This window comes from Topomyia yanbarensis, chromosome 3 (assembly GCF_030247195.1).
Source record: "Topomyia yanbarensis strain Yona2022 chromosome 3, ASM3024719v1, whole genome shotgun sequence".
Taxonomy (NCBI): Eukaryota; Metazoa; Arthropoda; class Insecta; order Diptera; family Culicidae; genus Topomyia; species Topomyia yanbarensis.
The window spans coordinates 379,129,941-379,147,240 of NC_080672.1; the positions used below are offsets into that span (position 1 = coordinate 379,129,941).

Sequence of the window (17,300 nt, forward strand, 5' to 3'; positions counted from 1 at the left end):
TAATCCATCCGGTCACATATGAAATTCCCATGTAAGCCGGAACTAAATTTTTTTTCAAAGGGGAGACCCCATGAAATTTCAGAAATCAAATTCGTTTTTGATGCCAAACATCTTTAAAATGCATGAAACGTCGAGATTTTATGTTATCTCGAAAAATTTTTTTTATGAAAATCGACTTTTTGGGACTGTCGATTTCGCACCTTTTTTCAATTTAATATTAATGTAGCTGTTTTTTCTTTTACAAAATTTTAGAACTCGAATAGTGATTTTTTCTTGTATATTTGTCATGTCATGTATAATAATAAAATGTAATATATTCATTTGAAAGCTTTTAATGAATATAAACAACGCAAACATTCACGTGTTCATGATTGAGAAAGGCACAATTGCACCGCTAGGTGGATTAAAATAGGTTTTTATCTATAAAAATCGTCTGGAAAATGGCGAAGTTGTTCAATCTTGAAATAGGATACATCCAGATGGCGCATCCTGTATACTAAATCCAAAGAGGTTACACAACGTAGGTGTATCCCTAAAGCAACCAAGAATCCAATAACCCAGCGACTCTCAACCATTTTCTTATCACGGACCCCTTCGAAATCACCCTGGGTTGTTGCCGACCCCATCGATTTTTATACCTATTCATTTCTATTATATTCAACACGAATCAATGCGTTAGCATAACTTAGTCGTTGTACTTTTATGTTTTTACATTATGTAAAAACTAAGATAATAACACAAAGTAACTGCGGACGGGACGGTCTTGTGGGTGTAGCATGATGTTGCGTGTTGACAACCTTTTTCTTGACGGTAATATATTAGCTGTGTTATTGTGTTATCCATCACAACTTGGGAGTTAACCTATTTACCTTCTCTCGCGTCGTCGTTCATGTTCATGGCTTGACCGGTACAGCTTTCATGATGTTCGAAGTCGGAATTTCTTATTTAATTCTTGCTCTTGCGGGTCACTGTTGTAAATTCGTGTTAATCCCTCCCTTTTATCGTTATCCACATAAAGGGTGTCTCACATCAAATTACATCACGGAAAATACGCCATAGAAAATTACCTAATGAGCCGATCCTATTCAAACTTTCAGACAATAAAATATAACTTATTAGAAAAATTTTGGCTTATTTATTTCATTCAACTTCAATGCCATAACCGTACGCTTGCACCATACGCTTACCTTCACTCATTAGGTTCTGTACAACATCTGGATGCAGCTTCTTCTGTACGAAACCCCACTTTTTCTTCATGTCTTCCTCAGATTCGACTTCCTTGGGATTCGTCCGAAGGACCTGCTTCACAATTGCCTAGTTTTTTCGATGGGCCTCAGTCCCGACAAGTTGGGGGGGGGGGGGGGGTTCATGTCCTTGGGTACGAAAGTGACCCCGTTGGCTTCATACCACACCAGTACAACATTTGAATAGTGGAACGAAGCCAGATCCGGCCAGAAGACCCTCGTGTTGAAGCAAGCAGACACTTATGTAGACACTCCTTGAGGTATATCTCGCCGTATACAGTCCCGATAGTCAGGAAAGCCGCACTCCGTTTGCCATATGAGCAGATCGCTTGCCAAATCATGTATTTATTGACAAACTTTAAAAGTTTCTGCTTCCTTACTTCCTCCGGATCATCAAACTTGTACTGGATGGGAAGAACAGTAACCCCAGAAGCTGCCGGAAGTCTGCCTTGGCGCAATGAGGCTTCGTAAGCATCTGGGTGTACAATTTTCGAGCCCGTGACTTTCCCACAATACCGTATTTTACCGTTCGTCACGATTTGGAGCCTTCTGCACTTTGTACGTATGCAATCCCACCCGGTCCTTGGCTTTCTGAATGAAGGACTTGGACAGATTCAACTTTTTGGCCACATCTCTGACCGAAACATTGGGATTCCACTTAAACTCTTTCACTATACGCTTGTGATCTTAATCGCTAATAGAACGTCCATTATGATCGTATTTTTCCTTCCGGTTGATGCTCAGAGTTTGGTAGTTTAATGTGTTTAATCATACACTCACCGTTGACTGCACGATTCCGAGTTGTTTTCCGATGTCCCGATGAGAGAGTTGAGGATGTTCTAGGTGCTTGCGCAAAATCAACTCGCGACGTTGCTTTTTGGGTGATCTAATTCTTTCCAATTCTCTAAAAACTGAGAGCGATAAAAATACAAAGTAAATAAAACACTCTAAACTACTTCTACCCGAAGTTTCAAGAGACGGGTTGCTTTCTCTTGCGCTTTTTTCGTGATGCAATTTGGTGTGGGACACACTCCAGGATCTTGGTTTTAACGTTGTCATATTCTACACCGTGTTGCTCTTCGCAATGACGTTTTCTGCCTGGTCTAAACTTTTAAACATTACTTTTTGTGATGTAACTGTACGTGTCACTTCCTTGAGATAAAGATCCAGTTTCACTTTTAGTAACAGTTGAAAGGACGAAGAGGATTTTGTTTAAAGTCAATCGAAACCATATTTTCCGCTCTCTGCGCAGCCGGAAACGACGATATAACACTCTCCATACATACCGCCAACTTACTACCCCGGTCTCCCTTATGGCGTTCGATTGAGTCTCAAATGACCATAGAAAAAATTGAATTCGACATAACGGTATTCAACTTGATAACCCATTCTCCCAAGTGGTATTCGGTCAAACGGCTTTCCACCAAATGCCTCTCGGATATTTGACCTTGATCAGTTTAGTACAGAGAGTCATTGCAATAATGACTATACATACTTGTTATTTATTTTGGGGACCCATTGTGCGTCTGAAAGCTTAGAACATTTCTAACAAATTTTATTTATATTTTTGTTACGCGATAGTCGTAATGTCTCTAGTAAAACTTGCCCAATTGCCACCAAGTTCACTTCACAGAACAAAATTTCATCAATACGAAACACCGTCGGATAACCACCATTTTGTAGCACGGCACGAGGTGTGAAAAACCTTTCAGACGACGAACAGCGCTATCATCATCGGCCCCTCCGAATAGAGCACGTTGCAAACAACCGTTGAAAGCGGTGATAATGTTTAATTTAATTTTATTAAAACCTATTTTATGCTGCCACGTTTTATGTAGATGAACGTCGCCGTTGTCGTCGTCGTAGCCGTTACCACCTTCATTGCCGTATATAGGTAGGTATGTGACTATGGATCGAATATTGTCCTAGCGTAGTCCTGAAGCTGGCGGGTTCAAATCGATTCACACTCACTGATACATGCATAGGTATGCACGAGCACATACATTTATCGTAGCGTTTTATCGGAACAGGGAAATCTTCCGGCGTGGCGATGAACATGATGCTACTGCACATCCGAATACCTGCAGCAGCAGCGTGAAGCTCACCGTAAACCGGAACAAGTGTCTGTTGATGTCAGGCGCTTCCAAGTTGTTGGCAGCAGTCCGGATAAAGTTTTTGGGATAGCGGGGAACGAAATGCATTTTCGCTATTCTGGTTGAAAGTTGTGCTTTCATCGGAGTGTGTCGTACGTTTTTCGATGCGGAACAGGTTGACATTAAAGTAATGAGAATCGACTGCGCCTGTGTTCTGGTCCATGGTCTGGCATGGAGCGGGTGTTTTGGATGGCCGGCTTTAACTAATTAGCGCTGTTGGGCTATTCATTACCGATGGACACTCGAACATAAAAATCAATATGCTCAATTAGTAGTAACATTCGGATTTCCCGCTTTCTGTTTCTTTTCTGCAGGTCCAAAGGAGTGTGACTTGCCGAAGGCGAGTATCACTTCGCTGCACGGTGGCAACAGTTTTGGGTCGGTTCCAAATTCGGCTGGTTCGGATAGCAATGGCAATCGGTTGCACGTGAACAGCAGCGGGTCTGCTGGTGGCGGCGGCGGAGGTCTTTGCGAACCCCACAATATCCACCAGGATCAGGTAAATGTAGCTAGGCGTCCTGTGTGCGCTCCGGCCCGGTCACCTCCATCCAAGTGAACATATTTCTTACTTTCCCCTAGAATACCGACAAAAATGGTAAACAGAAAAGGCATCGGACTCGCTTTACCCCGGCCCAACTGAACGAGCTGGAAAGGTGCTTCTCCAAGACCCACTATCCGGACATCTTCATGCGGGAAGAAATTGCTATGCGGATCGGACTGACCGAGTCGCGTGTACAGGTAGGTGTCTCTGAGCGTGTCCTCATTAAATATTCACGAGCCATTTCGTCGAGCGCAATAAAAACGTCAATCATTGCGAGCTTGACGGGTTCCTTGGTATCTGGCAGCGGAAAATTCGTTATTGATTGCGTGGAAAGTGATAGAAAAATCAGCTGTTTTCGAACGTACCACACCCGAAATGTGCACTTCCTTATAGCGAGCAGAAAATCACGCAGCTAGCGCCTCCTTTATACAGCCGGTTTATACAGCCAGTCCCTAATGGAGCGCAATGATTTTACATAAAACTCACCCCTCGCACCGAGCAGGCGATAAATCACTTTACTCGGCCGAGAGTTTGGGATGCGTTTTTCGTTCGTAATGTTTACAGATGGTGTATCTAATCTAAAAAGGATAATAATGTAACTAATGCTTTTATATTGTTCCTGATGGTCTTCTGCTGGTTGACTTTTTGATCTGATGGGTTTTGTTGCACAAACCAGGGGTAGGGTGGAATGGTAGCACTACACCGTCGTAGCGGTTTTCGGTTCCGTCCCCTGCAATTGGCTGCGGCGGCGGCGACGACGGTGGGCTGTCAAAGTCGACTGCCTTCGCAGCAAAGTGTTAAATAAGAAAGTCCCCCGGGGGATGGCAAGTATTGATTGGGTGTGTGTGGAGAGAAGTCAGTCTGGTGGGGAATTGTAGCGAGGTATCGGAAAAGATGTGTTCTATCATCGTGGGTAATGGTGCTTGCCTGAACGGATACTAGTACGAATCGTATTGTCAATGGGTATTGGATATACTACATGGATAAAAATTGTTCCCAAAATCATGAATAAAGTGCCATGAATTCTGGAACAATCACGTTTTTACGTTACGAAAACAGGACCATGACCAAAAATCATGGCTTTTATAAATATGTTCAATTTCCTTTCAGAAAGGCCGCATAACGTTTTCATTAGAGGAAATATTTGATTTTCTTTTGTGAACTTCAGTCACGGTTTCCGCCAAGAACTAGTTCACAACTTTGTGAAAATTATTCAAAAAAACCAAAGGTTGACTCCTGATTTTTTCACAGTTATAGGAATAATAGTTCACAAAATCAAAATATGCTGGCAATTTTTTCGTGAACATTTTCACGAAACTCGAAATTTTATTCATGAATCCATTCAATCCTTGTGAACTAATTCATGATCCCTAAAATATTAGTCACGATCCAATATCCGTGCTCGTGAAATGGTTCACAAAATCATGAAATATTATTCATGCATTCGTGAACTGGTTCATGGTTCCTAATATATTAGTTACGATCCAATATCCGTGCTCGTAAAATAGTTCACGACATCATAAAATATTATTCATGTATTCGTGAACCGGTGCATGATACCCAGTATAATAGTCACAACTTACCATTCGTTTTCATCAAATAGTTCACGAAATCATGAAATATTATTCATGTATTCGTGAACTGGTTCATGATTCCTAATATATTAGTTACGATCCAAAATCCGTGCTCGTGAAATAGTTCACGAAATCATAAAATATTATTCATGTATTCGTGAACTGGTTCATGATTCCTATTTCATGAATATCCGTGCTCGTGAAATAGTTCACGAAATCATGAAATATTATTCATGTACTTGTGAACTGGTTCATAATTCCCAGTACATGATTTACGAACTATCTAGTATCCATTTGCGTGCTTGTTATATTTAGAAGATTTCCCTAATCATGTACAATTTCATGCAACATTGTTATGAAATTTTTACGTGAACTCTATCACAAAAGTTGGAGTATTATTCGTGGAATCAGTTTTGTTCCATGCACTTTTTTATAAAATACCCAGCTGCTAGCCTCCAGTAATAGGTACGAGCAGTAGATATAAATAAAAACTATTAGAACCTCGAACATCGTTATTCATTTGAACCTATTGTGATGTACGGACAGAAAACGAAAACTGCACTGAGAACCCCATATAGTGTGCGTGATATAGTTCACAGAACCAGATATCTCGAGAATAAGTCTTATTTTATAGATCCAGTTCATATTGTCACGTTATTCCTAATAAAAAACCATTAGTAACCAACAAATAATCGATCACGATAAGGCGAAGATAATTTACGAACACCATGATAAAACTGCCAATATGATGAATATTAGTTACACTCTTTGAAAGTAAGCTTCAAAATAAAATATCATGATAACATGAACAGAAATTACGAAAATCGTGACTAAGATCCCGAAATCATGAACACAAATCACACAACTAGTGACAAAAATATCTAAAATCGTGACTAAGATCCTGAAATCATGAACATGAATTGCTCTATTCATGACTAAAATATCACGATAACATGAACAGAAGTTACAAAAATCAAGACTAAGATTCTGAAATCATGAACATGAATCACTCTACTCATGACTAAATTATCACGATAACGTGAATGGAAATTACGAACATCGCAACTAAGAGCTTGAAATCATGAACAATGTTTGACTGTCGACTGTGTATTTCTAAATCAGGAACAAGATTCCCAACAAAAACTAAACATATCCAAGGAACAACAACAGTAACCCAACCAAACATTCTAATGCAACGCCATGTATATATTCGGGGCGAACCGGTTCTTAGAAAATACAAATAGTTTCATGAATACGAGGTTTATTGTTCATAATTTCAGGAACTTAGTCACGGTTTTCGTAAATCGTTCAGTTCACGAAATCGTGAACTTTTGTTCATGAATTCATGAACGGATTTTTTTCCGTGTATAGGTCAAAGAAGTTCAGAAGTTCGACACCTTACGTTATAAAGAAAATGAAATTCAGAAAAAAAATTTCATTGTAGATGATCACAACAAACTCATCTAACTTAAGTACATTAACATAAATTAAGTGGGCTTTGGTGTTTTGACTTCGTCTCATCAGTAACATAGCAAACGGCCAATTGTCGCATCTTAGAACAAAATCTGCACTGACATTGTTGTAAAGGTTCAAATATGTTGATTTCAAGCAAATTTAATTCGCTGAATTTATTTTGTTTTACTAAAAAGCATGAGAAATTGAATTAGTTATGAAATTTGCGTTTCGACTTCGTCTCATCAGAATCCGACACTAGCTTAGGGGCAGGACTAAGCAAGCGCCGGATTGACGGAGCACAAAACCTACAGCCAAATTAAACGAAGTCTAAACCACAGTTCCATAACTAATTTAGTTATAGGTTTTGTGTTCTTCACGCTCAAAGATAGTTTTAAACAATTGTATCTTTAATGAAGAAAACATATTTTTTATCTAAATTGTTCTCCACCAAAGAGAAATTGTCCTTTCTGTTCAATAGGGTAGTGCAAATTTATTATTATTTATTTATTTATTTAGAACGCTCAATCCATTTTTGATATTAGTTATGAAACATAAACTTTAGGAATTATTAGGGTGGCTTAAAAATACTCATTTTGTTTCACTGATTCACTAATTTTCATAAAGATGGTTCTAGAGTATAAAAAGTTTTTCTAATGGAAATGTTGAAAATCGATGATAGAAAAATAAATTTCAAAATCTTGTGATAACCTCGAATAACATTTGAACTGATTTAATATTTCAAAGTATTTTACTAACAAAAAAACAAGTGATTACGCAAATAAAATAAATTAAAAGTTAATAATAATAAATTTTCATGCTTGGAAGCAGTACACGGAAAACAATTGTTCCCAAAATCTTGAATATAGTTCCATGAATTCTAAAACAGTCACTTTTACATTACAAAAACAAAACCATGAACAGAACTTGTGTGTTTTGTAATTATGTTCCATTGCCCTCAGTAACGCCCATATAACGCTTTTATTAGTGAAGATATTTGTTTTTGTTTTGTGAACTTCTGTGATGGTTCCTGCCATGTCATTACTAAAACAATTTTCTGTCCGTGAACTAGTTAACAACTTTTTGAACACTATTCATAATGCCAAAAGTAGAACATTATACAGAGCCCGACTATATGACGTGAACTGATTTATGATTTATTAAATCTTGAACAGGATTCAGTTTTCGTGATTGTGGATTAGTTCGCAAAATCAAAACATATTTTCTCGTGAACTATTACACGGAACTTGAAATATGATTCACGAATTCATTCGATCATCGTGAACTAGTTCATGATTCTTATATATTAGTGACAAAATTAATTACCGTGCTCGCGAAATAGTTCATAAAATCGTAAAATATTATACATATATAAGTAAACTGAGTCATGATTCATGGTAAATTAGTCACAACTCACAATTCGTGCTCGTAAAATAGTTAATAATATCACAAAATATTATTTATATACTATTGAATTGATTCATGATTCCTAGTACAACAGTCACGCCTGACCATTGAATCTTGTGAAATAGTTCATAAAATCGTAAAATACTGTTCATGAGTTCATTAATTGGTTCATGATTCCTAGTGTAATAGTCACGAATGATCATTCGTGCTCGTGAAATAGTTCACAAAATCACAAAACATTATTTATATATACGTCAACTGAGTCATGATTTCTAGCGAATTAGATCCATAATTCGTGCTCGTGAAATAGTTAAACAAATCATTTAATATTTTTCATGTATTCGTAAACTGTGAACTAATATTGTATGGTTCCTAGCATATTGGTCACGACTCACCATTCGTGATCATGAAATAATTCACAAAATCATGAAATAATATTCATACAAACGTGAACTGGTTGCTTACGCCTGACAATGCGTGTGCATGAAATAGTTCACAAAATCATGAAATGTTGCTTACGTGTTCATGAACTGGTTCATGTTTCCTAGTATAATAGTTGCGCCTAGCCATGCGTGCTCGTGAGATAGTTCGCCAAATTCTATTATTCTTGTATTCGTAAACTGGTTCGAATTTAGACCACATTCAATTTCATGCAACTCTGCACATGGTCATGAAATTTTTACGTGAACTATTTCACAAATTTTGGATTTTGTTCATGAAATATCATATAGTTATATCCACCTGCTAGCGACTAGTAATAGATGCGTTGAACACCAAAAATACATTATAGAGCCACAAATCGTGTTCGTGATATAGTTCACAAAACAAGATGCCGCGAACAGAGCCGTAGCGTAATCGTCAGCGCCCTTGGCGGAGTCTCAATTTTACGCATCTTTGGTGTTTACTTTGCCATTCTTTTTAAGTTTGACTTTTCAACAATGATTTAGCGCGTACATGGAAATGGAACACTTAACCTCACTTTGCTTATAAAGCAAATTAAGATTTCAACGCTTTTGGCCTCAGTCAAAAATCCGAGAGTAATTAAATGTACCCAATATCATGAACATAAGTAACATTACTCCCTCTGTCAAATTGGAAAGTGAGCTCAACAAAAAATATCACGAAAACGTGCACGAAGTTCGTGACTAAGAACTTGAAATCATGAACATAAATCACACTAAAATAGGTCTGGAATTTGCGTTACGACTTCGTTTCATCAGAATCGGACACCAACGTAGTGAGAGGACTAAACTAGCGCCGGATTAGTCCTGTTACTAAGTCAAAATATCAAAAATCGTGACTAAGTAATAAAATATTGCGGTAACGTGATGAAAAATTGCGACAAAGCTCCATGAACATTGTTTAACTGTCGATTTTTTTTAGTTGGCATTGTTCATACAAACCAGTGTTTCCCAGAATTAACATGAATCATGTATGAGGGTTGAGAATTGACAATTCGCAAGATCAAATCAAAACCAATTACCAATTTGCGGCCATCATTTCAGCAGGAAGAACAAATGTTTTATTGTTATATTTAACGGTTTACTTTTAGTCCATTAAATGGTCAGTCAATTATACTGAACTAAGAATAGGTACATACTATTATTTGAAGACGAGGGTTTTTTGGTTTGTGTAAGATATTTATATCGTTTAGGAACGCAACATCGATATTTTTTTCTGTTTCGCGTCTTCATTGTAATATCGCAACGTTTACTCGACCGAAGTGGAAAATTTCAAACTACGGAATCTCTGTATGCTTGTGATAATACCTGTAAAGGACCAATTATAAATTCTGCCACACTATTAGGGGTCAGAGCTATGATAAATTGTGACATAAATTGGATTGGGAGCACGTCATGTACTTTGACGCAATCGGCCGTTTTACGCACGACCGTACCATGTATATAGGAAATTCCGTAGAACATGGACACTTGTGCGTGTGGCGGCAGTAATGTGCTCCTACAAAAAAGGAAAAGCTGAAATCATTTGGTTCGAGTTAGATCAAAGGGATACAGAGCGTGATAATATAAGAAAGGGTTAGTTAGTGTTGGGTAATCTTTACGTGACATAATTTATGAATGGTCAACAATACCACTTTTAAACTCATTATATATGGTCCATTTTATATTGTCGATAGCACTTCCGACAGCCGTCTGTCCGGAGTTCAAGTTGTTTTCGATAAAACAAACTCTCGATAAACGGTTACCCAGAGTTTAAACGCCTTAACATCCAGAGCATATACGTATCCTGCAGGCCATAAACTATTCAAACTTTTTATGCTGGAAATTCTCAGTCGCATCGCTTGCTTAAGGCGAATCCACTCCACAATCCGTGTTACTTACAGGAGTGTCACTGAGTCGGGGCCTTCCGTTAAGTAAGTACCACACGAACACTTCCTTTCTCGTGTCCCAAGTTACGGTAAAGATGCTTGTCCGCAATGATGGTTCTCACTTGGACTAAACCAATTGTAATTCCTAAACAATGCTCCTCAAGTAGTCTGCCCGGAAATGAGAGTCATCAGTCTGCAATCTACGAAGTATACCGTGCTTACGCCACGCAACGCAACGCAATTGACCCATATGTTTAAATTACTTTCACGGTGAACAAAATAAAAATATAGTTTCGTTTTCATGATAAAATATTGCACTTTACAATACTTTTCTATACTTTAAATAGTGGGTTCAAATAGCTCTACAGGTTACAATACTTTAAATAGTAGGTAGGGTAGTTCTATTTTTTAAATCTGAAAATTATACTTTTTAATGCTTCAAGATAGAGCTTTGCGGTCTTCCACAAAATTGCAGAAATTTAAATTTTAAAAAACTTTGTCGAAGACACTGGAACTCTATGTCGTGTACTTTTCATTTTACAAGAAATTTACCAAAAATATAGGGTGTCTCTTAATAAATGATTATCTTCACATAACTTTTGCAGTTTTGATTTTTCATTAAGATCATTTTGGAAATACTTTCAGGTATTTTGAAGCAGAATTACTTGTCTCAATATACTGAACATCTAGCTTCTCTCGTTAGAAAGTGACATATATACTTTAAAAAATAAATAAATTATTTTTTGAGTAAATATTCCAAGACATAAAAAATATCGTATTTGACATTTTTTGGTGATCTATACTACAACGCATGCTATTTCATATGATAGCATTGGTATTTAATGTTATGTACCCTAATCGAAGATAATGCAAGTTACATTTTTTATAAAAAAGTTCTCATAAATTTCAAACGAAGAAAGTTCTGTAGATGGTGTATTGGCATGCATCTGGTTTGTGCTCTTGTTTACCTACGTTATGTCCCGTGATGCAAAATACAAACAATTTCTGATGTTCCCAGAGAAAGATACTCCATGGCGATAGATTATGTTGCTGTACGTCATTTAGTTGGATTATTTCGTAAAAATATGTTGTCACCAAATTGCTCAAAGGTATTCAAATGTGTAACTTTGAAAAGGTGCCATTCTTTTTACATTTCGCATATAAAGAGAGGCTGTGCAATCATTCCAAAAATCGATTTTCAAACCGAGGCCCGGAGGCCGAGTGTCATATCCCATTCGATTCAGTTCGTCGAGATCGCAAAATGTCTGTGTGTGTATGTATATGTTTGTCAACTAAATTTTGTCAGATATGGCTGAACCGATTTGCACAAACTCTGTTTCAAATTAACGGTATAACGCTCCCATAAGACGCTATAGAATTTTTAGTTTATCGGACTTCCTGTTCCGGAGTTACGGGTTGAAGAGTGTGGTCACACAGAAAATTCCCATATAAACTGGTAACCCTATGACGTCCGAATAATGGAATACATATTCAAATACGTTCAACATTAATTGGATTTGCGGGTCTAGATCACCAATGACCAATTGAAGTAGTTTTGATCACATTGGTTACCTATGACAGATCTTGATGCCCGCTGGAAACTCGCCAAGTTTCCGAGCTAATGTCACACCTATTTCCCAGCAAACTCTTAACCGATGTTTACAAACTTGATTTCAAATAAAAGTTATAATACTCCCATTGACTACTATTGAATTTCATTCAGTTCAAACTTTTGGTTCCTGGGTTACAGGTTGGTAATTGCGGTCACATAGGAATTTCTCATATAAACTGGAACAATTGTAATACCTCATAGGTTCAAAATCTATTGAAATAAACATCAATTTACTTCGATTCGCAGGCCTAGAAGCTCACTGATGGCGAATCAAAAATTATTGGAATGTATTGTCCACTATCGATAATTTCGGAAGACCCTGGGTTCCAGGCAAATTCCAGATCTAAAGCCACTTCGGTGATGACAACCAAATTTCACTAACCTAGTCTCAAGTGGAAGGTATAATATGAAGTTCGGTTTTGAACCCTCCATCTACCCCTCCACCTCCTAGCTCTCAACCACCAGCCCTCTTTCACCCCTCGCAGACCAACTTCCCACATGCATTCCCTTCATCCACCCCGTATACTACAATAAGTTAGATGATTCCCGATGCATCCTCCCTCTCCCACTAATTGTATCCCTTCCCTTCTCCACCACGAAGTTAACAAAAAGACAGCATTAAACTCACGCTGATTAAGCTATATAAATGTTATATTTTTGTTTGTTTCAAGAGTCTCGGTATCGACATGTTGCTTATCAGGTTCGTGCGAGACGAAGATCGACCATCATGAGATAGTCTGAATGCAGCGCGGTCATAGCTTAACGAGGTAGCTACACAAGTATTGGGTAGCACACGTTGAAATCAGCGGATTGAATGGTTCGGTGGTGAGTGCCAAAGAGCGACGGACGTGAAAAATCAGACCAGAAGCCAAATGCTTGCAGCGGCTACATGTCGGAACAAAAGGGCCGAGAAAAACTTCATTGACGACGTAAGAAACATGGGAAAGAAAATGTGCACACTGAGGTAGAGTGAAGCATTCGGTCAAAAACGACGCGCGAACGTTTTACAAAACGATCAACAACAGAAGAAAAAGCATCTCTGTGCCAGTCATGATTAACAACTGGGACGGGAATCTGATCCTAATAATATGGCCGCCAGGTGAAAGGAGCACTTTAAATTGCTATTAAACAAGCAAATGAGTACCCGAGCAGAAGAAAATAACTTCAGAATGCCAAATTCAGATAAACAGTAGCCAACACTTGAACACCACAATAAGATATGAGCTGCCTTGCATAAGAGTTAAAATACCTGAAATAATAACTGAGATATGTACTACGAATAACTAGTTGATAATGAAACGAGTTATTATCATACCTGAATAATAACAAAACCTTTTCAACCTTCCAATAACAAAATTCACCGTATGAAGGTATTTAATAAAGTATTGAATTGGTATTTGTGAAAATCACTGGAATACATTAATAATACTAAAGAAAAGTATTAGACCTCATTGAGATATTAAAAAGATATTGAAGAATGTTTCTTCAATATCTGCCTAATACCTCAAAGAGGTATTACTAATCAATTAATACCAGGTTTTGGTATGATACTAGAAAATAGTATGCTCGGGTTATTGGCCAGTTATTTTCTCCTGGTCGGGTAGAGTCTCGTTTAACTCTATATTTCTATCTGTTATCTGCCCAAAAACCCAAAAAAATGAATTGTATACTATCTACTGTATCACACACACCACATTCCCCCAAAAATGATTTCAATGCGATACTTTCGTGGTAATTGATGCATCGAACTAAACCAACAAAGTTTTGTTCGTTTGAATCAAGTAACTTAATTTTATGGACAATATGCTGGTCTCAAAGTCCGTGCAGTAAAATTGAAGCGTAATCGAATACGATTTTCTTACAGTTAAATAGACTCCGATACAGCATAAAAACATGACGTGGAACAACTATTTGATTCAAATTATTTAACAGAAACGACAACGGACAGCAATTCCATTCCTTCAAGAAAAGATCCCCATTCTTGCACATGCCTTTACCAGACAAGCCCGGCTCTCGGCAGCTCTCATGATAACTAAGACAAATCAATTTCTAACGAGCAGTTAGTTCGGACTCCTGTGTAAAATTACAACTCCTTCCGCCCATCCGCACTGACCTGACTGACCAGACCAGGATGAATGCGGCACAACACAACACGTGTCATTGCGGATTTATGGGTAAGATTTGTGACACATCTCGTACAGTTTCTCACAAGACATTCATTAGGATATTGTTTTAAATCACAAACACAAACAGAGTGGATGCTTGGCTCGTCTAAAATGGAAAAGGATTACAGGGAAGCAGTCGTACGTCATGTTTATGCAAATAAGAGGATAAATTGTGGTAAGGGATTCGAAGGAATTATATTTCATGTTAACTTAATTTTCCGACACCGAAGTGTTTTCTGTCAACAGATATGATTGGTATTGATGTGACATCAATGACATCGAACAGCAAATACTGAAGGATAAACTAAAAAAAATCCTCGAATATGTGTAATCTCTGCCTTCCAGTTTACGCATCCACCGTGGAGAAACGTTCTCAATTAACCGTCGCAGTCACAATTAACTGCCAACCGAAATGGCTTCCGATCCTAGAAATGACCACCTACGGCTCGAAAAGCAATCAAATCATCAAACAAATCGTTTTCCGGAGGGGGAGCAGCATCCTTACGACTGGCAAAATTGCTCTTCCATCGTTGCCGACGGAAGTAGACTATGCTGGCGATATGTTGGTCACCCCCGAGTTGAATATATCTATGTATATTCACAAAATGAACAATCAACGCCGATGGTGTTCGGGGGGAGAAAGAAAGCAAGCTCATAAAATGATAATGACATCATAAAAATCGAATCACGAAAATCTTTTTGTCCCTCTTTAGATTGCGTAAACTGGGTGGAGGGAGGCTGCCTTGTTGGGTGGACTATACCGATGGCATCGATTTGAAGCAGGATATTTTCCCCGGAAATATACCTATTTACCTTCTAGCTCCACTGAGATTTTATCCCTGGTAGTTTTACGGGAAGTAAAATATAAGATCGAAAATGGCTTACGGACGATAGTTGCGTTACGGAGGAATGCAGTACAAATTTCCATACGTGTGGATAAAGTTTTCGCATAAAGGACAAATTGTGCACAGCAGGAATTTTCAGCAAACTATCACCCTGTTCATCCACCCGCTGGGTTTACTTGAAGGAAAACTACAACTAATTACAGCGGTTCATTAACCAACCAACCAACAGTAGATATCGATATACAAGTTTGATAAAACCTTTTACCATGGACTTTCCAGAACAAAGTAAAACTTGAACCCAGTAATTAGGTGGATTGGAAAAGTTCATCCTACGATGGGCTGTGTCTTTTTTCGCTCACCCTACAGCAAGTAGCACATGTCGCTTCATCTCCGGTCTGATCCAGTTAAAGCTACACAGTTAAATAACCTTGAATTATTGGAGAGATTTTTGAGGAAAACGTGATGCAGAACACTGCGGGAGCATGGTTCTAAAGCCGAAGGGATGATTTTAGTTGCCTTGCGGAATAAAAAAAAAATGTTAGAAAAAAAAACCTGGCTCGGGTTGGTTGGGTGCAAGAGACGTGACCAGGTTTGTAAATTCGAGTCGCAAACAAGATCCTCATTGATTGATTTATGTCGTCGATAATACGTACGAGCTTGAGGCGAAAGCCAAAGTTTATCGAGCGGTTTATTGAGGTTTAAAACATTTGATGGCGGGGATCTGTAGGAAAAGTTGTGTGGCGAGTTTGCTGGATAGATTGTGTCTTTGACAGAAAATTAGCGCATTTGTATGACAAATACCATACATAATGAAGGAAATGAACAAATCGATTTAAAATAATGGAACAAATCACTCCCAAAGACAATTTTCAAAAAGTTACAAGTATATGATCAAAAGTGCACCATTTCGCGTAAAATCAAAATATCGAAAAAACGTACATCTCTTGCTATTGACATAAGGAATCAGAAAAAACTTTGATTTTTGGCTCTTAGTCAAAAATTACGGGAGATAGATTTCTGGTCGTGGACCCCTTCCAAAAAAACCGCCATCTTGTGATGAAATTGCTCGAAAAAAGTATTTTGTGTGATTCAATACTTATATGCTAATGGGATATTATGCTATAAATAACAAGATCTCGATTCACCTCTTCATTACGTCAAGAAAAATTCTCGAAATATGCCCATGTTTTCGTGCTTAAGAAGATATAGAGCAAAATGATAAAATTATTTGAATCGATCTTAAGTTGGAAAAAACAAATCAAAAGCTATTATATCGTTTGCCATATTGCCATAAATTCGTGACAAGATCTAAATGTCCAATTTTAGAATTTCACTCATACCCATAAAAACTATTCAAGTGTTTTCCGTGCTAAAATCAATTTAATTATTATGAAAAGTTGAAATTAGGGGCCTCTTAGGTACTATAGCATTGAGATACATGAACAGCTGTAAACAAATGTAAAGTAGCATTAAATTGGTAAAGCATCACATTACAGAGATGTTCCATTGGGAATTGAAAAGATGACAAAACATTTACAGGCCAAAACACATTACTGGTTTAGGTTTCTGTTGTCTGCACCCGCATAATGTAATGCACAGATAGTTTTATGCTAGTAGTATTACCACGCGGATATTTTACCTTCATAGTTACATGGTGTTGTTTGAGTATGAAGAGTACCTAGGCTAATACAGAGGAATGATATAGCAGAACCGGGTGCATACCATTTGAACTGCGATGTTCAGGCTAGCAAGGTTTGTTTTGTGCGTCAGGATATTTTTAAGATTGTTTTGCGTAAATGGTTTCGTAAATATTTTAAGTATTAATCTTTGTTGAGAGATTGGTGAACATTGCTACTTTAGAAGACTTATCACTGAGGTATCCCAATTATGCAATTAAAACACAGATAAAATTTGGAATCAAATGTCTTAATCTATTTTGTCTTTTGTGCTAAAGCTGTGTATTCTGCCTCCAACTGTA

At 37.7% G+C, this 17,300-nt stretch overlaps 1 protein-coding gene across 4 annotated transcripts in view; it reads left to right on the top strand.

Annotated features, from left to right (window-relative positions):
* Positions 1 to 17,300, top strand: part of LOC131694172 (homeobox protein orthopedia) — a 158,009-nt gene that overhangs the window by 44,758 nt on the left and 95,951 nt on the right. For 3 of the 4 annotated variants that reach the window (XM_058982650.1, XM_058982653.1, XM_058982651.1), the window contains exons 2-3: positions 3,712 to 3,896; positions 3,977 to 4,135. In XM_058982650.1, the coding sequence (XP_058838633.1) occupies positions 3,712 to 3,896; positions 3,977 to 4,135 (344 nt within the window). The remainder of the gene's footprint in view (positions 1 to 3,711; positions 3,897 to 3,976; positions 4,136 to 17,300) is intronic. The other variant, XM_058982652.1, reaches the window with a different exon arrangement.